At 35.7% G+C, this 23,088-nt stretch overlaps 1 protein-coding gene across 20 annotated transcripts in view; it reads left to right on the forward strand.

Annotated features, from left to right (window-relative positions):
* Nucleotides 1-23,088, forward strand: part of AFDN (afadin, adherens junction formation factor) — a 114,190-nt gene that overhangs the window by 70,705 nt on the left and 20,397 nt on the right. For all 20 annotated transcript variants that reach the window (XR_006180268.1, XM_042877279.1, XM_042877337.1 and 17 more), the window contains 6 exons: nt 2,375-2,573; nt 3,066-3,169; nt 4,256-4,342; nt 20,939-21,004; nt 21,163-21,236; nt 22,189-22,307. Coding sequence is in view for 19 of the 20 variants with exons in the window: in XM_042877279.1 (XP_042733213.1) it covers nt 2,375-2,573; nt 3,066-3,169; nt 4,256-4,342; nt 20,939-21,004; nt 21,163-21,236; nt 22,189-22,307 (649 nt within the window). In the remaining variant the exon portion in view is untranslated. The remainder of the gene's footprint in view (nt 1-2,374; nt 2,574-3,065; nt 3,170-4,255; nt 4,343-20,938; nt 21,005-21,162; nt 21,237-22,188; nt 22,308-23,088) is intronic.

Consider the following 23,088-nt stretch of genomic DNA (forward strand, 5'->3'; position numbering starts at 1 on the left):
CAGTAGTTACCTGAAGAACCAGAGTAGTTTTCTCTTCATACAATAAGCAGTATTGGTGGTAGCAGCTCCTTGTTGACACCAACATTGTATGTACTTCACTTAAATCTAAGTAGGATATTACCAAAGCTTCTCATACACCAAATTGGAAGGTAAGGTAACATGGTACATCTTGAGCAAATTCAGAAAGGTATCACTGTACTTTACAGAAGGTAAGGTAGTAGAGAAGAGGTGCATTGAAGCTCTAAGCTGAATTCTTTCTCTATGTAGATTATTTTTCCATAACTATGAATACATCTATTTATTAAATCAAAGGTACTAAAATGTACTCTAAAGGTCTTAAGTTTACTTACAACCTGAGTGCAGTTGATTTTTTTTTTTTTTTTTTTTTTTTTGAAAATATTGGTTATCAGTCAAGAAAATCTTTAGCTGAAGAGTATATCATGTATTTCCAGTTTACAGATAGGTAGAATTCCACATTTTACTATTATTTTTCTGTAGGGACCTCCAAAAAATTATAGTGCTAAATATTACAGATTTTCTTTGTGTCAGAAGGAGGATTTACAGTATGGCTAGTTTTTCCTGTTGTGATCAAGTGCTATGTGGGACTCCTTGCTATGAAAGAGACATGTACATTCGAACTCTAACTTGCTTCTGTCAAATCTGAAAAGTTTCAAGACTTTGAATTTTTCAGAGGAATACAAATGTATTTACATTTACATAGTTTTCAGTTTGATGTAATTATTTTAGAAGTTAGTACCTTTTATGCTTCTTAAAGAGCACTTCCTAAAGACCTACTGGATTTATTTGACTTACTCCTTGAAGCTTGCTGAAACTGAACTTTTGAATGAGAACGCTTGCATGAGTTTGTCTTGAGTGTGTGCTACATTGTGCCCAAGTCATAAAATTGTTATACTGGACTTACAGGTTCAGAGTGGCACTTCAGTGTAACAGGGTTGAGGTTAGGACCAAATTGTTCAGATGGTCTTGGGAGCCAAACAAGCTGAAGAAAGAAACTGAAAGTCACACCCGACTCTTTGATAAAGCTATTAGTTTGGTAATTTATGTGTATTACCTGTAGCAGATTTCAGATAAATGAATTGTAGTAGTTACATCTTGGTGCTAGGAAAATCACACGTCTGTGGGAGTTCTGTTCCAGAAGGAATGCTGCTAGTTAGAGGTTAAGATGCTTTTAGGTACTGATTCTTCCAGCTCAGTCAGCTATGGGTAATTTCTTGGTTCCTAAGGCAGATTGTGCAACTTTGAAGACACTGAATGTTGAGAATAATGAGTAAGATCTTTTCTACAGTTTCCCATAATATTTTTTTTTTTTCACAAACTCGTAGCACAAATTTAACGAGTGAAAACTTTCACATTAGAACTTTTCTTTACCAGCATATGATGGTTCAAGTAGCAGAAAAAAAAAATGGAGGAGCTGCTTAGAGAGAGAGATGAAAAGGCTTCTAGCTCTCGTGCACTCTTCTGGATGAATAGAAGAATATAGAAACACAGCATGTTGCTTGGACTTCTGCTTCTTGGGAACTTGTTAGGAGTTTGATTTTTGTTAACCTGTGAATTAATTGTATCTATGCGTGTAATCTAGTAATAGATACCCTGTTGAAATCTTATGGACCTTTTGAAAATGTGGAAGGGAGCACACTGTGCACTATATGCTGCCATAGTAGCTACATTTTGAAAAGCATACCAGTTGCACAGACATTTCTGTGATAGTAAGCAGAGTAGCTGAGCATGAAATGTAAAGCCTGCAGTTCTTTGCTGCACTGTGAGTGAGTCTGCTTTGTTTGTGATAGTTTAAAACCAGATAACTATCTTACAGGGTCCTTTATGTTGCACTGAGCGTACAGTAAATATAAAATTAAAGACTTTTTTTTTTTATAAGTTTTCCAAACTAGGGAACTTTACATGCCATTGGTCCTTTGTGTGTATCTGTGTCCTAATGGAGCTGTAAATCTTGGTATACAAGAGTTGTATGTTTTTTATTTAGTTTTACAGTGCATACTCAAAAAATTCTCAAAAATTTAAGGTTGCCTGTGATTTCAGCTTACCATCTGCACATGCATATTCTGTACTACATGCTTTTCAAATGCACTTCTCATATCAAGTAAAAACATCTATCATGTGATTTGAAAGAGTTGGAGTAAAAACAGACGCTGTTGAGTTTTACTCTCTAACTGCACTTAACAAATAATGCAGTGCAGCATGCATTGTGTACAAAATGGAACCAAAGAACTTCTATATCTCGTAATCAATTTCTCAAAATATCTTCTTGAAATCCCAGTATTTTTTACCTGTTAATTTTTTTCCTTAATGAAAATTATTGTTTTATAGTAACAGTGTCTTTCTACCTCCTATCTAGGAACTGATAGAGAATGTAGTAACTGTTGCAGAAAATACGGCTGATGAACTCGCTCGCAGTGATGGCAGAGAAGTCCAATTGGAAGAGGATCCTGACTTACAACTCCCTTTTCTTTTACCAGAAGATGGCTATTCCTGTGATGTTGTCAGAAATGTTCCAAGTGGTTTACAAGAATTTTTGGATCCCCTCTGTCAGAGAGGTTAGTTCTGTTGCTTTACAGTAAGTTCTAGAAATTGTTCAGTAAACAAACCCCACTTTTAATGACAGAATTGCACTGAGGTTAAGTTTAATCTTTGCCAAATATAGCCTGGCACAAGTTAGCTAGACTCCACAAAGCAGATTTCCATGGTGCTGTCATAGATTCTGAGTGCTGGTTGCTTGTATTCTGGAATGTGAAATTCTTGATGTTTCACATCTCTTGAGTTTGGATGATACATGCAGTTCTTTCTGGGAGCTCTTAGTGTTTTCAGATAAGTTCACGTTCCTAAGAAGCAGCAGCTATGGAAGTATAGGATTTTGTAGATATAGTAAAATTGCAGTGGAGCACATAATTGTATTTAAGTTGCAAGATTAAACATACTTAGAAAAAGATAAATACTTCCATTAATTATTTCCTGGTGTCAGGCTATTTGATCTGAATTAATCTGTTGACCAAATACCATGGCTATGCTGACGTTACTTTCTCCTTTAGGTTTTTGTAGGTTGATACCTCATACACGGTCACCAGGCACATGGACAATATACTTTGAAGGTGCAGACTATGAAAGTCACCTGTCACATGAGAATGCTGAGCTAGTAAGTATTAATTAAGGGAATAATGATGAAAACTGAATAGTGATTTCTTGGCACGCCATTGTGTTATGCATAAAGAGTTTTAATCCTTATTAGGAGGATCAGGCTTCATTATTAACATGTAGTTCATGAGCGATCTGGTGAATTTAAGGAACTATTTGCAGCTGTTTGTAGCTCAGTGTTTTCCTAGGCTTTTGCATTATGAAATTCTTATATAATAATCTGTTCGTAATGTCCCCTCACCCTGACAGTAAACAGTGAAGAAAATACTTTTAAACAATGGCAAAACTGTATATGGACATGTATGTGTAAATAATTGATAATGTAAGCAAATTTGCAGGCTGCTTTATTTTATGCAGACAGTTAGCAAATAAATTCTTAATAATCGGCAATCTAGAACTTGCTTCTCCTATGTTTTCAGTGGAAAAAAGAATTCCTTAGTTTTCCTTTTCATTATAGTTGCTAAAAAAAAAGACTTCAAAGCTTCATTTCCTCTGTCCAGAACACATTTGTTAGATGACTATGCAATATTGAGTTTTATTTCACTTTGAGCTTTCAGAAATGAAAATTTTTGAAACCTGCAAGTCTCTACCTCTACCTTTTGAAATTAATACTCTTTACCTTTGGAAATTAACCATTTAATGTATTTGTAAAATTATCTTCCAGATGTAGTATTAAAAACTGACCGTCCTTCTCTGCTGAGTCTGAACTTCAGTTTTCATTAGAAGTTGCTATGGTTTCATAGATGTTACATTTTTATGTGTTTACATATAAAATTGTGAATCCTAACTGAATTAGAGAAGGCGATGCAATGCGCAGATTGTGTAACTGTGGCAGTACTCGTAACACAGGTCTAATGTTTGATAAGAACACAAGTGTAATGTTTGAATACTTTATGGTGTGAATTTGTATTAAACATGAAGAGACTTTACCTCGAAAGTGAAATTGTAGGAATATTTATCTCCGGTGAGCTTTAGAGATCTTCTGTTGCTCTAACAGCTTCAATTTTGATGGTAGATTAGCTGTTTTGCAAAATAATTTACTTAGCCTGACATGAACTCTCTTGTTTCATCTTTTCTTGTTTGATAGGCTCAGCCTTTGAGGAAAGAACCTGAGATTATAACTGTAACACTAAAAAAACAAAATGGAATGGGCCTCAGCATTGTTGCTGCCAAGGTATGGAAGTTGGTTTGCTTAAGTGTTATGGAAAGAACACTTTTTAATAAACCCAAATATTAATGGAAAATATTAATGGAAAAATCTGTTTTCCTTGAGTTTGTCATGTACATCATATTGATCGTAATTTTATTCTGGCTGGGGAATGTTTCTGTAAATCAAACAGACATAACGATAGAAGAGAAAGCATTATGTGGATGCAGTTATTATAACATTTAAAGCTCTACTACAAGTTTTTTGCAGCGTTTTTCAGAACTAGAAATTGGCAGAGATATTGAAGGGAATGAGTAAGTAAGCTTATCAAGCACTTCTGCTGAAAATAGCTGAAGTATCAAGGGACGAAAACAAGTAAATAGTGTGTGGCAGTTTTTGTATTAGATAAATGGATAAAAATGTTTATATACATTAAGGTTCACGTACTTTCTGCTTATCTTTTGCACAGTATGCGGCTGCGTGTATGACATAAGTTTTGCTCCTTTGTAGTAGTGTCTGCTGCTCCTGCTGTTGGTGATGTATGGAATGTACATGCAGCTCTAGCCACCAGGTGGAGGACTCCACCAGTTGGCTGACTTTTCTTTATTAAATGGGACATACAGCAAGCATAATCATAAAGTTTTGAATTTGTTATGAATTATGTAACTGTGATATCCAAAAGTCCCTGTTGTAATTATGTGTTGTGCAACAGATAGAACAAGTTTTTCATAACGTCTCTGTGCAATCTAGTACAAGAAACTTTTCAGAATGATCTGTTCTTCCTTGTCATAGAGTGTATGGGTTGAATATATAATTCTTTACTGCTTTGAAGTTATTTCACATAGTTATTCACTTGTGCGCAGCGCTTTTTTTTCTTTTTTTGAGCAACTTTGCTCATTTCATGGTCTGTTCTTGAGACTGTAATCTTGTGTGGTATCAGCTTTTAAAGACTTACTCCTGACATCTGTGGAGAACTGCCATGTGCTGTTGGTATATTCTGCAAACTATTGGCAGTTATTGAGGAAGCTGCTCAGGACCTGATGAATGCAATTCAGTAGTCTGCTCCTGTTTTTGTGGTGTGGGTTAATGAAACATGAAGAAGATTCTGGATCTCAAGATATGTGAACTTAATCTCCATCAGACTTCTGTCTGTTATTTGCATTGCTGTTAAATGGTATAAAATATGCAGTGGAATTTTTTCCTTTTACATTGTGGTACATATCTTCTGATACAGAGAGAAGCAGGATGTAAAAGGTGTGGAAAATTTTCCATTTTCTCTGGCACAGTCTGTCTTATCCCATACATTGCTATAACAACTGATGCCTCCATTAACAGTATGTAATGGTGCTACTGGTCAGTATTTAAGCTGTTTTGAAATGTAGGTGGTGGATTTTTTTTGTTTTTTGTTTTTTTTTTTTACAAGTTATTTAACAGATTTCACATTACTCCATGTCCTCATGGGTGATGAAAGCAGTACTTTCTGTCTTCACCATGTACAGCTGCAGAAACATCTGGTGGTTCAGTCAGTGATTGCATGTCATCTTGCTGCAGTATGCATGCCACACTAATGGAATTTTGATTTTAGAAAGGTCTAAAATAAATAAGCAGGAGGCAGATCTTGAATAGAATAGAAATTTTCATTTAATTTTAATACATCAGGACATTGGTAGAAAAAATTGTTTTGTACTGTGTTTGAAATAAGTTGCACTGGTAATTAAGTAAGTTAATTTTCAAGAGGGTGTACAGTACTTATTATTATAAGTAATAGAATGTTTTTCCTATACTAGACTTAATACAGCACAGTAGAGAAGAATAAACAGGCGTCAGTTATTTTCAACCTTGAATGAATGATGCTGAGAAGATGGTAATAATGAGGGGATATTTTTTTTTCTAGCGTTATGTTGTTGACATTTACTAATAATTATTCTGACACATCTCAAGGGATGTGTCTCTTACTAGCATAAAAATGAAAATTTTCATTTTCTCCTTTGCTGAGGCAAGAAGTCCAATGTATTATTTGTTGAAATGTTCTAAACTTCAAAAGAGTGCAATACATGAAAAGGGAGGGAGAGGGAAATGAGGATGGAGTTGGGTTTATGTAATAGTAAAAGGTTGGCTGTCAGGTGTTCATATGAAGAAATGAAAACTCGTACTCAATTTTAGAAATACTCAGTTACTGCTGCTATGCACAGGATCCCAGTTTGTCTGTGGACCCAATTACACTTGTTTAAATCCCGGTTTCCAGACTGCTTCAGAACTGCTGTAATAAAAGAGAATGCAGTGGTTGGTCAATAGGTGGCACTGCCCCAAAGAGTGAAGTTCAACTCTGAAGCTTGCTTAATAAAACAGTTGTTTTTCTCCTGGGATGTGACAAAATAGTTGCTGTCAGTACCACGCTGTGAGAAAGCTTTATGTGTCGTTGCTGACCTGCCGGTGGTGCCTTAATGGACTCCGGGTACATGTCTCTGGCTTTGTACAGAGCTGGTTGAAATGTGGGTGGCTGGTATTATAGAAATGGATGAAAAATTCTCAGGTATAAAGGAAAATAATTTCTACCAGCTGTTGTCCCTGTGGACAACAGGACTTTGTGTGGTAATCTGCTCACCTTTGCAGAAACATCTGATTCATGATTTGATATTTTTGGGGGATTTTTTTATTAGTTTGCAGAGGTTACTGAGTCTGTACTAATTCAGAGTTTTTAAAAGAGGAAGTTGCATGCTATACCTTATATATTCTATATAATATACCCCTATACCCCTCTCACACTGAATGTTTTTAATTACCAAGTGACCGTCACTGCTTTTTGGCAGCAATCTGAAAAGGTCATTTACATTTAAGCAGAGAAGGGACACAAGGTGCACTGGAATGCATATTCTTAGGATAGAAGGTTTCAGTTTGTGATACCAGCAGATTGCAAGCACATTAGTATTAATGTGAATACAAGAACAAGGAAGGTTAGTCAAGGAATACAGAGTGTTCGGAACCCCGTTTTTGATCCTTCTTCTGCCTAGTGACAGGTAGAATAGTGAGGTGCTTTACTTCTCCTTCACAGCTGTCTTTATTTTATTCAATGAGAAGTTTCACAGCCTGCCAGGAATGCCAGAAAGAGCATGATTGCTGTGCATCAGCTTGTTCACTGTGCTGTAAGGGTGTTTTCTGAGGCAGGACAGCCCTTTTGAGCAACCACACAGCAAGCATATATGCTGTATGCATACGTACCAGATAAAACAAGTCTAGTTATGAAACAAATGTTAAGTGCCAGAGCACTGTAAACAGCGTTGTGTGCGGTTGCCTTTTTGTTTAAGTTGGAAAAATACTTTACAACATTTCTTACACTGAATGCTTTATACGCCGTTTTTTAGTGTGCGTGTGAAGTTGTATAACCTCACATGTTAAGCGACCTGAAATGTTAACTTCTCTTTCTGCCCTTTGGTAGGTGTTGCATGTTTTCTTATAGTAATGCTCCTGTAGGATTATTAACAGTAGCTTTCGTAATCAGAATATGGAAATCTAGTTGGTAGGAGGGGTCGGGCATGGGGAAAAGTACTGCTTTTTTGAGGTTGTGTGCACAATTCGGTTGCTCTAACCCTGAAAGATGTTTTGATGTTAAAAGCTGCCTGACTCCCGACCACACTGCGGTTAACCTTTTATGAAATCCAGATGATTTGGAAGCAGAGTGTGCATGCAGTTTACTTTAAAAATATATCGCTTTTTGGAGGCTTTTGCATGTGACTTCTTAGCCATCTGTGGGCCAGCACATTGCTTCCTGTTTAATTTGGAGATTTTTTTTGTCTTTTCTACAAAAGGGCTGCCTTTTTGTTTTTCTAGCAGTTTTCAAAGTTTAATAAAGCTTCTAAAGTAAATGAAAGTCAGAACAGCATAACTGATTACGTAAGAGTCTGAATATTGTATTGGTTATAGCTGGTGTTGATAAATGCTGTACTGTGTCATAGCATCCAGCGCGGAGTTATCTTGATGGGTATCTTGGAAAATCCAGCAGACTAGAGCGGTGTTTGCTGTAGAGGGCTGAAAGAGAAGTGGAGAATTGTTTTTCTTTTCTTTCAAGGATCTGTAGTCCCCGAGATCAAAATGTGGTTTTCTGTTGTTGGAAGAACAGAATCCGTGGTAAGTCTGTTCAGGTTTCTGTTGGGACTGTCTTTCTCTCAAGTTTTAAATGCTGTCCTTGTACTTCTTCCTGCTCTCTTGCTTGTTTAAACCTGCCAGTAGTTATTTGCTCGTGTAGCAACAATGTAATGTAGCATGCCGTTAAATAGTCAGATGTTAATACCTAATTTTCCAAAATGTGGAAGAAAAAGGCTTAACTAATCTTAAGCTTTTTCTTGATATACACTTCTCAAATGTGTGGACGTGACTATTAATATTTAAAGTTTCAGGTGTGTTAATTACTGTTTTACTGTAGAGGAGCATGAATAGCATGACTTTTGTGATATGTTTACTTGTCATATTAGTTGGCTTTAATCCAGATTCCTCTAAAAGCCTCTTTTCCACTTAAAAGTCTTACCTGGAAAAACTGAAATTGACATCCTAAACGGTACATGTAAGATTTGAATACTTTGTAGACCCTTCGGAAAAGACCAGAACATGCAAAGGCATTCACAGAGTAGAGGCATGTAGATTCTGTTCAGACTGCGACTGTATAAGAGGATTCCAGCATTCTGCAAGTGATACAGCAGATTTTGGTGATGAATCTTCTCATGCTGGTTATATTCATTAACAGTTTTTAAAAATATACAGCATATTACTACCTCTTAGTCCAATAATTCATTAGTAGAGTAGAAAAAGTTACCTTAAAAATGTGTATGCACCTTAAGGTATGTATGCATGTGTATGTCCTTAGGGATACAGATCAGAGCGTATTTTCTAGATATTTTTAAAAGATAGTAAGATAAGATATTTTAATAGCGCCTACTGAAATAGGATAAGAGAGAGCTTCTTTTTATTAGAAGCATTTTGAACACAGAATGGAACAGTTCATCAATAGACTGGGGAAGGAGTTTACTTTTTCTTTTTCCTAAGCAGTTGTGTGGCCTCCTAATTGTAAATAATTGGTATTATTTGGCAATCTTCTTTGTTCGTCACAGTTAATAAAGTCACTGTAAGTTGCCTTATTTTCTAAAGAGCTGCTCATCATTTTAGATTTAGCGATCTGAAACATTAATTTTAAGGAGGGTTTCAAACTACCAGGAATATCAACATCCGTATGAAATTGTCCTGAAAGTTTGTTCTACATATGTTTAGGAAGTGATATATGTAGGAATAACAGAAGTTTAAAATCTTATTTTAGCTATATATAATAGTGATAACATAGTACGTACATTTGATTCCCTTCACTGAGTTTGCAAGTACAGCCAGCTGACTTTTTTTTGTTTCCCCAGCTGTTTCTTAGCTCTTTACTCTTGTTTCAGATCTTAAGACACAATTTCAGACACTTCAGTATTTCCTTGTAATGGCCTTCTCATGTCTGTACATTCTAAATGCTTCAGGAAAATCTTCAACTTCTTCTTCCAGTGTGAATTAATTGAAATGCTTGAGTAGGAAGTTTTTTTTTAATGTTAGATACTAATTCACACCAGCAGTCTGAATGATTGATGTTGCCTTAACAGACTTCTTAAGAAGATCTTAAAGTAAAAATGTATTATTTAATTGACATTCCCACCACAGATTTCTTGGTCCCATGGGAGTAAGAAAGTATATTAGCTGCCAATTTAGTCTTTATAATGAACGAATAAGCAGCTAGGTATTAGTAAGTTACATCTTTCTTCTCGATTCATATCTTCAAGAAGGATTTTTTGGTTCAATTTTTGACATATTATAGGAGTTCCATAAAATATTGCTGATGTTTTCATATGCTGTGTACAAACTAAAGCTTTTGCTGGCACTACAGGACTTTTCTTCTCACTAGCTAAGGCCACAGCTCAGCTCAAGTACTTTTGTTTACTTGCATATATTTATATTAATATTGCAAATAGATAACCTAGCTATTTACACTTCATGTCTTTTGGAACAAGGTGTTTGTGTGTGTTGGTGTTTTTATTCTGTTCTTGCTGTTTTCTTCTGTTTTTAATTTAAATGGATGTGCCAATTTCTCCTTGTATTAATACCTTCTATATATAGACACTTGATAGCAAAATGTGGAAGTTTCAGTGTACATGGTCTTTACTCAGAATTACTCTAGCAGACTTCGTTCAATTATGGCTTTCTAATAACTTAGAAAATATACTTTAAATACATGTTATTACAGTATTTACTTTTAAATGTCATACTTCTGTCAGTGAAAAAGACTCTTAAGAAGCTAAATTCTATGCTGAAATTTTCCTATGCAAACAATGCTCTAACTTGGGGTAGAAATTTAGAACGTTAACAATACTTGACAGTATATCTACTGATATTGAATTAAGCTTTATCCACCTGAAAATGCAGTACAAATTTATATGAAAGACTGTATTGTATTTTTCCTGTTGTAAATTTTCCTTATCTGTAGACCTAAGAGCTATCACTTGGAAAAAGTGTACACGTGCATACGTATCTCTGTGCACGTGTGTGTGTACATGTATACACCTTCATTTTTTTCCTCCCCAAAAAATGGATCACACATTATGTGCTGCCCTAATTTTATCCACAGACCTAATTAAGCTGAGGCATTTGTTCAGAGTTGCCTCAACAGGGAAGAGTGTCACGGAATGTGCAATACAACTTCTCAGTTGGCAGAAGACTCTAAACAGCCCTTAGTGTGTCACTGTTCAGTGTGTTTAGAGCGAGCATGCTGTAAAAAGTTAACCCTTAATTTGGGCACTGAAGCTCAAGCGAAATAAAAATGTTTTCATGAGTTTTAAGTTGCAGCATTCATTAAAGAAAAACACTGTTAAGATGGTCTATTTTGTAAAACTTTCATAGGCTGTTAGGAATGTAGTGTATAAAGCGTTTTCTGTTTACCTACTGCTTACTGTCTCTGTTTCATTTAGAGCTATGAGAAAAGAATAGTTAGGATTAACTGTTGCGTACTTTAATTCAGTCTCAGAACATGACTTTAGGCCAATTGCTTTTGCTTAGTTGCTTTGGTTTTTGGAAGCCCTCAATTTCCAGAGATGTCACGTGTTGAAAATTAATTATCTTCTGTGCTAGACAGAAATATATACAGCTGTTTGTGCCTGCGTGCCTTTATCTGTTTGCCTTATTAGGGATTCTGAGTGCTGTAATTTGATTTAAAGAAAAAAAAAGTCTGCATCTATGCAAGACTACAGTCATGTATATTCTAGTACTGCTGTCTCAGGAAGTCCATTACACAGCATCTGTGGTTCTTTGTCGTTTTGTATCCTAGAAGAAGCAAGCTTTAGGAAGATAAAAGGTATTTTCACTTACTGGCTTTGTACCTGAGTCAAACTTCATTGCAAATGTTCTTTAATGTAACAACAACAAAAATGAGCCCTTGACTAGAAGCCCTTATTCCAGTAAAGAAAATAACAAAACTCTTCAGTCCTTTCTCTTTAATCCTTTGAGGCTATTTGTAAATAGAGCATGTAGGTATGTGGGATGTAAAGTTTCTAGGCTATGTTGAATGCCTCAGAGTCCAGTTTATACAGGTTGCAAGCTAGCTTTTCTCTGAATTACAGGTCATTTCTTTTGTCTGTTTTCCTTCCTTGTGCTTTTTAAAGCTGCAACTGGCTTGTTCTTAGACGTTAAATGCATGATATTTCTTTGCCTGCAAATAATGTTGATTGTCCCTGTCTGAATCTCTGCTGCCTGTTTTGTTTAATTGGAGATATTTTCTCTGCTTCTGACTGTACTTTGTCAAACACTGAAAATGTTTGGTATTTTCCCCCCACCACAGAGGAGAATTTAAGAGGAGAAAAGAGACGTTTACATATGTGGAGCATGGGTCAATTCTAAGATTCTTTCTAAGCCAGAGTACTCATAGCAGCTGTGGCCACAACTAGCTTTACATAGAGCAAGCTGTTTCACCTCATTTTTCTACAGCAGTCTATGAAGTGTTTTGCCTAATGATGACAGATATCCAAAGTCTCTAAATAGTTTGGGTTTTTTTTTTTCCCAATCTTCATGTCCAAAGAAGCTTGCAAATGCTGCAGGCAAGCCAGTAGCTACAGAGCTTGATCTCTGGACTGACAGCAGTGAACTCTGGACTGACAGTTCAGTGAATCGTAGGCATGCTGCAGGTAAATATACTTGTTCTCATCCAGATGCAAATTACAAAATGCATACAGCTTTAGGGAAAATGAATGCTTGGGGTGGAGAAGCATTCAGAAACTTTTGCTTTTTGCCTCTTAGAGAGCACATTTGTTAATTTGCTGCAGAGTTTAGTAAATTTATATTCTTCATTAATGCTTCTAAACTTGGATATTTCATTGCTTCTGGACTAGTTACTTGCCAGGGAGGTTAGACTGAGCCTTGATTCTGTTGCATAAACTTAAGTGCAAGTTTACATAGAAGATCTTCGTAAGTTTTTGTAAACATCCTTAGAGTCTGGAATCAGAAAATTAGCCCTGATAAAAATCAGTACAATCTGCTCTGGGTGTAGGCAGATAAAAGATTTTGGGGCCGATAGCTGATAGCAGGCCTGATAGCTAGATTACAGTCATGGGGCAGATCTTTATGGTTTTCTCTAAGATACACCTTATCTACATTATTAAATAATTAAATTTAATGATCAGAGGGCTGAAGCACCTCTGCTATGGAGACAGGCTGAGAGGGTTGGTGCTCTTCAGCCTGGGGAAGGAAAGGCCCCAGGGAGACCTTACAGCAGCCTTCCAGTACCTGAAGGGGGACTACAGGAAAGCTAAGGGGACTGGAGTGGAGCTTTTTATAAGGGCAGGTAGCAGCAGGACAAGGGAAAATGGTTTTAAACTGGAAGAGGGTAGATTTAGACTAGATATTAGGAAGACATTTTTTACTGTGAGGGTGGTGAGACACTGGAACAGGTTGCCCAGAGAGACTGTGGATGCCGCCTCCCTGGAAGGATTCAAGGCCAGTTGGATGGGACTGTGAGCAACCTGGTCTAGAGGGAGGTGTCCCTGCCTGTAGAAGGAGGGGTAGAGCTAGATGATCTTAAAAGATCCTTCCAGCCCAAAGCATTCTATGATTCTATGAAATAAGATCTTTTAATATTTGCATATTTATGCAAAATTCAGTCAGGTCTCAGGAATTATTTTAAAAATAAGAAAAAAAAATGTTTCCATGAGCAGAAAGAAAATGTGTTTTTATGTAGTCTTGATATTTGAAGCCACTTGCTTTGATTCTTTCTTTAAAAATGGTCAAACTTTATTTTTTTTTTTTTTTAATGGAGTCAGTCAAACTATAATTGGAGAATAAAGATTCTTCCACTTCCGGATTCCTATTCATATTACAAACTATGTGAAGTTTGCAATCATTTAAATATTCATGTATTTAAGACAAATCAGTATTGAAAGGAAGACTTCATTGCAATTCTTGTAAAGAAAATTATATTCTAATACACATAACATTAAAAAAAAAAAAACCACAAAAAACAAAAAACACCTGTTGTTGAAATGTATTTTTGTCTTTAATGAAATTCAACTCTGCCAATTTTTATGGGAAACAGTTCATAATATTGGAGTGTGATAAACAAGGCACGTGAAGCTAAACAGGTCAGGGCAAATGGTAGTTTAGAACAAGTAATGACAAGACCCTACTGTCAACTGTTTGAAGAATTACCGGTTTGGTTAGGCATAGTACCTGTAAGTGTGCTTTACAGATGCATAATTTTTCCTTAGTTATTTAATATTGCAATTTTCCTGTCCTTTTAGCAACTGAATAAGTATTTTTGTCATAGATTACATGTTTTTACTTTAATTGCATGTATTAAAATAACTGAGTTACCGACAAATCTACAGCATGAACATTCCTAACTTACTGGAATGTGCAGCTCATTCTGGTGTTCCACCGGGTTCCATAGTGCTTCCTTGTGGAGCACTGTGAAGATGGCAGCAGCTTAACTGCTGAGGGGTTATCACCAGTCAGCAGACAGGCCTTCATTCCCACTCTAGTACCTTTAGCCTGGGGTATCAGTGGGACAGCTTAGTGACTATGGGCCCTAGGTCCCTGCATGGCATGGGTACTTGGCTTTGGACCTAGCCATGTGTTGATGCTCAGTCGAAGGAGCTGTCTGTTGTCTCCACTGTCAAATTGCAGCTGCTTATCCTGGCAAATGCAACATGAGGAGGAGGTGGGGGTGGAAAATTTTGTCTGCTTTCAATGCTTCCGTGGTGACTGAATAACCAGTTTGGGGACTGGGTACGGTGTTGCCATTAGGAAGGCCTTATCTGATCTTACTGTTCTTTCAGCTCCTACTTCATATGCTAGTTGTGCTGTCTGGCATGTTCCAGTTGTACGGCTGTTGATGTGGCCAGTTAAATGAATTTAAATGTTGCAGGAGTTGTTTAGGGATTATTCTTCTTCTACATTAATATAGAAGAAAAACCAATAAACATACATTTGTCGTATATGTAACAACATGCATTTTACATACCTTTGTAATTAAACAGAAATAGATGTTTCTCAAATAAGATTTTTTTTTTAACTGACCATACTGACCTGGTCCCACTCAGCAGAAAGTCTCTCTGAATTCACAGGACCCAGATGCTGGGATGTCTGAATTTTAATATTTGCTGAGATAGTTCAAGTTGCAGCTGATTAGCTCTGCTCTGGTTGTATGATAGCTATTACTATTTTTTCTCTCATACTAGTAAGCAAAATAACCTGTAGGTACTGGCTCACCACGTGCTTTTCTGATCTAATTTAATGCTTTGGTGTTGAATTACAGTATTTATGTATTTTATACCGTTCAGAAATTAAATTATATTTAAGTGTCTATTTCATATGTCAATTTGTATGTAGGATCTACCTAGTGATTTAAGAATGTCCTTTGTCAAGTCAACTAAAAATCAGTAGAAAGAAAAGTCTCTCTTGTTGGAAGTAACTTTTTCTTCTGTACATTTTACACATCTGAATGTGGTTGAGCATTCAGAGAGCATTAACCATGCTTACACTAAAGTAAGCCTCATTAGTACTAGTTCCATAATTTGAAGTTTTCATTTAATTTCATATGAAGAGCTAGACTTGCATAAACTGTGCAACCTATGACCAGTTCTGATATGAAATGCCCAGCAATCTGTTGGCCAGTTTGGAGCTAAACATAAAACTTTGTTTTATTTCCTTGCTCTTATTTAACTCTGTATCTTCAGGTTGTAATTTCTAGGTCTATATTGTAGAATGTTTCTAAATGTGCTTTTGTTCTGTGATAAGAACTTTTTGAAACTGCACAGCTACAGCAAGTTAGTCTCTTCTAGAAGCTTGTCTGTCTTTTTTTCTTCTGTCCCACCGTACAGATGCAATATGAACAGCCATTAGGGAAACAGAACTTCTGGTGACTTTTAATTGCAGAATTTACTGATAGCATTTAATACCTCGGCTTCTTTCTTATGGCTTCTTTCTTATTCTCTTGATTTCTACTTCTTGTATTCCTGCTCTGTTTTTTGGAGGTGGATGTGTTATTTATTTACTTTTTACATTTTAGTCTGGTCACTTAAACAAATATTTTCCCATACATTCTTTTCTTCATTTATATTTAGGATTAAGACCTCTACCATTCTGAGCAGACTTCTGCTTGCAGATGTATCCTGTGTTTGCCTTTACCTCCCAAGCAGGATTAGAAGATCTATTAAAATGCTTTCTAAATGCAAGAGGATGTTCATTATTGTCATGGAATTCCCGCTGCAATACTCTTAGTAGATTTAAGCACATGCCAAACTTGCAAGTGCAGTATGTTAACATCCTTCAACTCATGCTGCTTTAAAGCATTACATTGCTTCTTAAGATAATGTAAGATGATTTAAAAACAAACACATGAAGCACCTAAATATAGGTGATAAGTCTGTTGCAAATACATTGGCTTCAGGTTGCTGGACCTAATTGTTTTTCTGTTTCTGACTTCAGCTGGCTGTGCATACCTGGCTTAATGATGTGTAAACCCAGGCATGGATAAGATTATCTTCCAGGAGTCTTCTGAGGTTTTTGTCCAGAGCTAATTAAGCTTCATGAAATAAATAAAATGGGGACATTTTTATCCCATTGTGTAATTACATCAGTGAGGGTGTATTGATTATTTTTTTAACATGATACATTTTCTTCCATTCTAGATACTCTGTTCATCTTCATCACTTGCTAAAATCAGGATAGTTTGTTTGGATGTGTTGGGTTATTTTTGTTTGTTGTTGTTGTTGAGGAGCAGAATCTATGTGCTGTGGCAAAATTGGGAAGTGTCTTTTGTACGCACTTACCATGTGGGCTTTGAAAACTTAAAATTAGGATGATTTCAAACATTTGTAACATGTTTTTTCTTCTGTTTTGTTTGCTTCTCTCTGTGGGAACCTGCATAACTACATGCATATGTGTTGGGTTTTGTTCTTGGTGTAACCCCCTTTGTTTTGGAAGTCCATTTTCACTTTTGCTTCTAGAATTTACTGAATTAGTAAAACCATGAGGAAAAAACTTTATGCTCATTATGTTTGTACTTTCCACAATCATTTAACTTCTCTAACATTGTGTTCTACTGTTCAAACTTACAGTTCTGTAGGTACACATGAATTTGATATTCAGGATAGGAGAAAATAAAGAGAGCTGGAAATGACATATACTCTATCACTGTTACTGGTATCTGTCATAGTTTTGTTTGTGGGGGCATAATTTTAATTGTGCTGACCTTCATGTTCCTTTAAAAGCAAAACAGATTTATAAGCAGTCTACAAAGAAACCTGTTCATTTGCAATGTCAGTAAGTGATAGGAGAGAAATTCATATGGTGCAGGTGAAAATTTCACTTTGGCATTCATGTCTAACTACATCTTAACATCATTTTTGTGTCCTCAGTAACTGTACATTTCCTTCTAACAGTCTCCTGAAAGGAGCACAAATAAGTCTATCTCAACAAAAATGAAAAATGTTTACTTAAGTTGCTTCAAAGCGTAGGGTAAAAGGCACAGGAAGGTAGGTTAAATTTAATGATACTCAGTAAGAGGTCTTTACAAGTGCAAGGGAAGATCATGAGCATCATGTTAGAAACATGCTAAATGTGTGTAATGTACACAGGAAAGAGAGTTATCCTAGTATGTGAATAGATGTGGTAGTTGATAAAAGATGTTTTACATAATCTGAATTGAGATGTATGATCATGTTGTATGCTTTTAAATTTCATTAGCTTTGTGTTAAGAAAAATGACTTGGAGCTAACACATCTGCACATAACTTCTCTTAAAAGAACACAAAAAAGATTGACAAACTGTGTAGGCTCCATAAAACTACCTCCAAAAAGAAAGAATATTGAACAAAATGTCAGCTCTTCTGGATTGTCATGAAGAATCACTGCAAAGTTTAGAGTGCAAGAACAGTTAGAGCAGAAATCCATCTAATCTGGTATGTTCCAGCTGTGGCTAATGGGAATTTAGCCAAAATGCATAACAACATGTAAGACAGTTCCTCCTATTTTCTAGCTTTCTGTGATTCCAGAATTTCTCAAGTATGTCTTACATCTGTATCACTTTTCTAATAGCTCCTGGAAGACCTTACCCTGAATCCTTGGTGTCTACAGCAGTCTATTTCTTTGCGGTTTCCCAACTGAATTATGAAATCCTGTGGCAAAAAGTCAATGGCATGAATAAGGAAGCTTTGTATTTTGTCTGAACAGAGAAATGATATCCCATCTGTGCCATTCATAATTCCATAGACCTTCCCTTCCTCTCACGTTTGTTCCTCAAGAGGAGGAGTCCGTGTCTATTGTTTGGTTCTCTCAAGGAAGTTGCTCCGTGTTTCTGATCACCCTTGTTTTCCTCTGAGCTTCAGTTCTGTTGCCTTTTTGTAAGAGATTATATGGACTTCCAAATGTAAGCCCTCTAGCTTTGAGGTGACCATGGTATTTTCTGGTTTGTTCTTTTCTAATAGTTCTGTTGGCTCCCAGGTGTTTGAACTGGTAAATGAAGAACACTGTGAAAACAGTAATTAAGGAGATTGATCTTGAGCAGCAGTTGAAGCCTGTGTAAAAACTACAATATGGGTATTTGTTCAATTGTAAAAAAAAAAAAAAAATGTTTATTACTGTTTGCAATCCAGTACAGATATCATGGGCTTAAACAGGTTTCTACTTCATTTAAGGTGCGCACTCATAATCGAGGATAAGAAGGGTGGCAAATACAGATACAGTACGTCTGATATAATTAATGATTAGCAAAGTCACAATCCCAACTTGTTTGGATTAACCTGTATGCTGCTTCAAGTAGCAAATGCTTACTTTTCTCACTTAATTTGACTGCATTATGCGGTTTTTTGTCTGATTCATTAAACCTTATGAGGTGAGATTCTCACTAACAGCTTTTGAAGTTAGAGCTGAATAAAGCAGCACCACTCCTGGGTCCCAAGACTTCTGATTAGTCTTGGTTAGTCTGGCCTCCAAGGAAATGTTGCTTCATCTCTGAAATTACACACAGTGCATGGGAGTAAAGGAGTAGGCGGGTGACTCTTGCTGGTGACTCCTTAACCTGTTTGGATCTAAGAGAGCTTACCTTGAGATATCTTAGTGGTTGGTGGCATAGGAAAGAGACAGTCATCTTAATCTGCAGTTCCCAACTAAGAGAAGTGGTAACTCTTCTGGGCTGCTTCTGACAAAGATCAAAGCATTACTTCACATTTTGACTAGTAAAAGTATGTTTTTCCCTATTCCTGCTCCAGTTCTTAATCACTTCACTGTTCTCCAACTCTTAGCTTTACTTACCTGGTTTCTGTTTCTATATGACAAATTTAGTTACATTATTGGTTGCCCCAGTGAGCAGTATATTATTCATTTAGGTCTTCTCTAATTATTTCCATGTAAAAAGCAAAAGCTTCCTATCCTTTGTTAAACTAGCTATTAATATACCAGGACAACTTGTTTCTTATCTCATGAAAATTTAAATTTAAGAATTCCTAGTAAAAGATCTTGTTGCATACTTTTTGGAAGTCTAGGTGTGCTGTCACCTGAATCATCTTGCCTCATCTGCTTCACGGTTGTCTTGGGGAAGAAGATTTTTGGTTTTCATTGAATTTATCTATCTTCTGACTCGTACATCTGATTCTTTGGGTATAAGTTAAATATATATATATATATTCTGCTGTTATTTAAATGTTTCTATAGTGTCCTTTTTTAGTAAGTAAATTTCTTAAAAAAAAATTACCTTCATATTCCTCCCAGACTCAGAAAGTATCCTTTCTTTAGTTATTTACTACAGGTTTATTTATTTTTTTTTCTTTTCTTTTTTTCTTTTAAAGCAATTGTTATGAGAAATGAGGACATGCTGAATGCCAGTCTTTAATCACAGAGCTCAGAGTAATTCCTATTTAATTCCTATTCTGTGGCTGTTGAGTAAATATTTGGAGTTAACTCAAGGTTTAATAAAAAAATTAGATCATTCATCTCTCAGGCAACTTTAATATTTGTTTCTCAAAAAATCTGCACTTTTTGTTCTACTTGATCATAATGATGATGGAAGTGATGAATCCTTTTGCTCATGAAAGGGAAGCTGGAAAAGTAGGAGAGCGGGGAAGTTGCATTTTCAGTATGAAAACAGTTTGGGGTGTTATTCCAGAAAACAATGTTACATTAGAAATTGTTCAGTTGAAAACCTCATGATTAGTTCTAGTGTGTCTCGAGTGATGTGCAAATGAATTTAATTGGCATGCTTTGCTATCGTATGTAATGAAATGATTGCGGTACATTGTAAGTGACAGTTTAAGGGTTTGTGATACTAATGTAGACTTCTCTGTGGTGTCTCATAAATTTGAGTACGTGGTGATGCAACAGCATGGTTTGAATAGATGCTCGTGTTCTCATGCCTCGGACCCATTGGTTGTCTAGCAACATGTTTAGTGTTAATAGTCCTTTTAAAATTTAGTGGCATACTTCTAGGCAGCTGTTTTATGAACAAAATTGCATGGTTCTGCAGTGGGCTTAAATGTTGACTTGAATAGTTCTAAAATTCTTACTAGTTACAATGTCTACTTGTTTATCCTAAAAGCAAAAGCACTGTTTGCTCTTTTTCCTGGGTCATTTACAGTCCTAATAAACGTAAGAAGTGTTTCTGTTCCTTTTTGTCACATATGCTCGAAGCAGAATAGGCAATCTGCACTTAAACTTGTGTGGTTTGGGCATCAGCAAGGGTAACAGTGCAGTCTTTTGGAACAGAGTATACAGGTATACTTAAAAAATTGTGTTGAAAAGTATGTCTCATCAGAAGATGATTAAAACAAACTCCTAAGATAAAAGGTTTAACACTTTCTTTTTTATTTTTGAAGCTTGTATTAAGATCAAATACTTTTTACTTCATGCAGTGTTTTCAGGTTCAAGAAGCCTAATTTTAAAGCTTACTTTTGATTTTAAGTGAGCTTAACTTTCTTCCATGTTACTGTTTTTTGGTTCGTTTTTTTTTTTTTTTTCCAGGCTGGGGAAATAAAAAATGAGAATTCAGAGGTTTATCTAGAGATGTAAAATTTTGAATAAAATTGGAGGAATGCAAAACTGAAATAAAATGATGTTTCTTTCTTTGTAGGGTGCTGGTCAAGACAAACTTGGAATATATGTCAAGTCTGTTGTGAAAGGCGGTGCTGCAGATGTGGTTAGTAATATTTTTAAATATAAGAAGTTCAAGAATGGAAAGGTCATTTGGAAATACTTTTAAATCCTTTGTTTACTGATTTGTATGAGTAATTGTTAGCATTTACATTAAGTTAGCATTGGTGAATTAATTTTTTTTTTTTCTGGATATGTAATTAGGATGGTCGTCTGGCAGCAGGGGATCAGCTGCTCAGTGTGGATGGTCGAAGCTTGGTGGGGCTGTCCCAGGAAAGGTATGGAATGCTCTCTCTTGCTGTCTTCATGTGGAAAAAAAAAATACTAGACTAATATGAGGGGTGCTCCAAAAGTAATGCTTCTTATTTTATTGCATTGGCCCAGAGCATCCAACAGTTGTATGTTGGTGGTATGACAGTAGTATCACCAATGTTCCGTTATATGTTGTTGCTGTGCAACAGATGGCAGCTGAGGAGAAGTCTGACCAAATGACATCTGAAGCGTGTATGAAGCAAAGGGGTGTCATTAAGTTTCTCTGTGCAGAAAAAAATTTCTTCCATTGACATTCATTAATGCTTGCTGAATGTTTCTGGAGATTGAAAAGTGGATGTGAGCACAGTGAGGCATCACAGCAGCTGTGAAACAGTAGATCACCTCTGCTAGTGCAGATTTTTACAAGTACATCATACAGGCTCTTCATCACTGGCAAGCATTCATAGTTAATGGTGGTGCCTGTGTTGAAAAATAGTGTTTTATAGCTGTGAATGTGCTCTGTCTAATGGTGATGTTGTGATCTTTGTATCTGTTGTAACTTCCATGGAAATAAATAGGAGGCATTACTTTCAGAGCAATCTACTGCACAAAGTCTTAGACTCATTTTTTTGCACATTGGGTTTTTACTTTCTCTGTAGGAGATACGGTGCTGCATATTGGGGCTCCCATTTTTAGCAAACTGTTCTTACTCTAATTCTTAAATATTTTGGCTTCCAACTTATACTTGCAGAAACCCTTGCATGCATTTGTCTATTCAGTAAATTTATCATCTGGGTTTTTTAAATATTTTTTTCATAATGATTCTAAGTATTAGTCAGAAACAGTGTTTTGTCATACAAAGGTTACTAGAAAAATATGAGAAAGGTCACTAGAAAATGAGTCATACAAAAGTATAATAAGGAGAACTAAGAAGTATTGGGCTTGATTTTATTTAATTTGCTTTGATATCTGTTGCAGGGCAGCAGAACTTATGACAAGGACAGGTTCTGTAGTAACACTGGAAGTAGCAAAACAAGGAGCAATATACCATGGTCTGGCAACCCTGCTAAATCAGCCATCTCCAATGATGCAAAGAGGTAAAAAAAAAAAAAAAAAAAAAAAAAAGAGCTAGCATTGATGACAGTAACGTTTTTGTAGGATTTAGAATACAGAAAATACAATAATTAATAGTAATTTGCCAAATTTTACCAAAACATTAAATCAAAAAATAAAACTAATTGCATAGAAAGGAAACATTTCTTTTATTGTGAAAAGACAAACTGACTTTTAAATAGTACTTAAAATTATATTTGTCTAATGTATAATAAATGTTTTGCATTTGTTCTTTTTTTTAAAAAAAAAAAGTATTAAAGTACAGTCGTCGTTTTGAAATAATTTTTAATTATGAAATATGAATGCAAACACTATTACAATTTCAATAGCTTTTCCATCCCTTTCATAAAGGCTTCTCTCTTCATGGGATTTGTAAGCAGAGAGCGTAATGTAATTACTAAGAGAGAAAAATAAAACCAGAAACCCCTGGAACATGTTTTGCAATACGTTTTTATTGTGCTTTTAAACTAGAAATAGCAGAATGTTTATCTCGTAATTTCTAGTCAGATCTTAAGAAGTTCTTCAATACTTTTATCATTGAACTTCATAGAGCCAAAATACAAGTCTTACACAGAATAATTTTATAAAGGAAGACCTTTTCTATATATAGGATATAGAAAAGAAGGGGTTAAAAGAATAAATCCCTATTATCACGATTTACAACACCATTCCAGATGCCATATGCCTCTGAGTCTCCAAGAGACTTTTTAGTAAGGCACATTTGGCTTTTCCAAACGTCGTATCTTTTCAAAAGCTATTTTGAAG

The sequence above is a fragment of the Lagopus leucura genome, unplaced genomic scaffold (genome assembly GCF_019238085.1).
Source record: "Lagopus leucura isolate 7727_CA_CO unplaced genomic scaffold, USGS_WTPT01 Super-Scaffold_73, whole genome shotgun sequence".
NCBI lineage: Eukaryota > Metazoa > Chordata > Aves > Galliformes > Phasianidae > Lagopus > Lagopus leucura.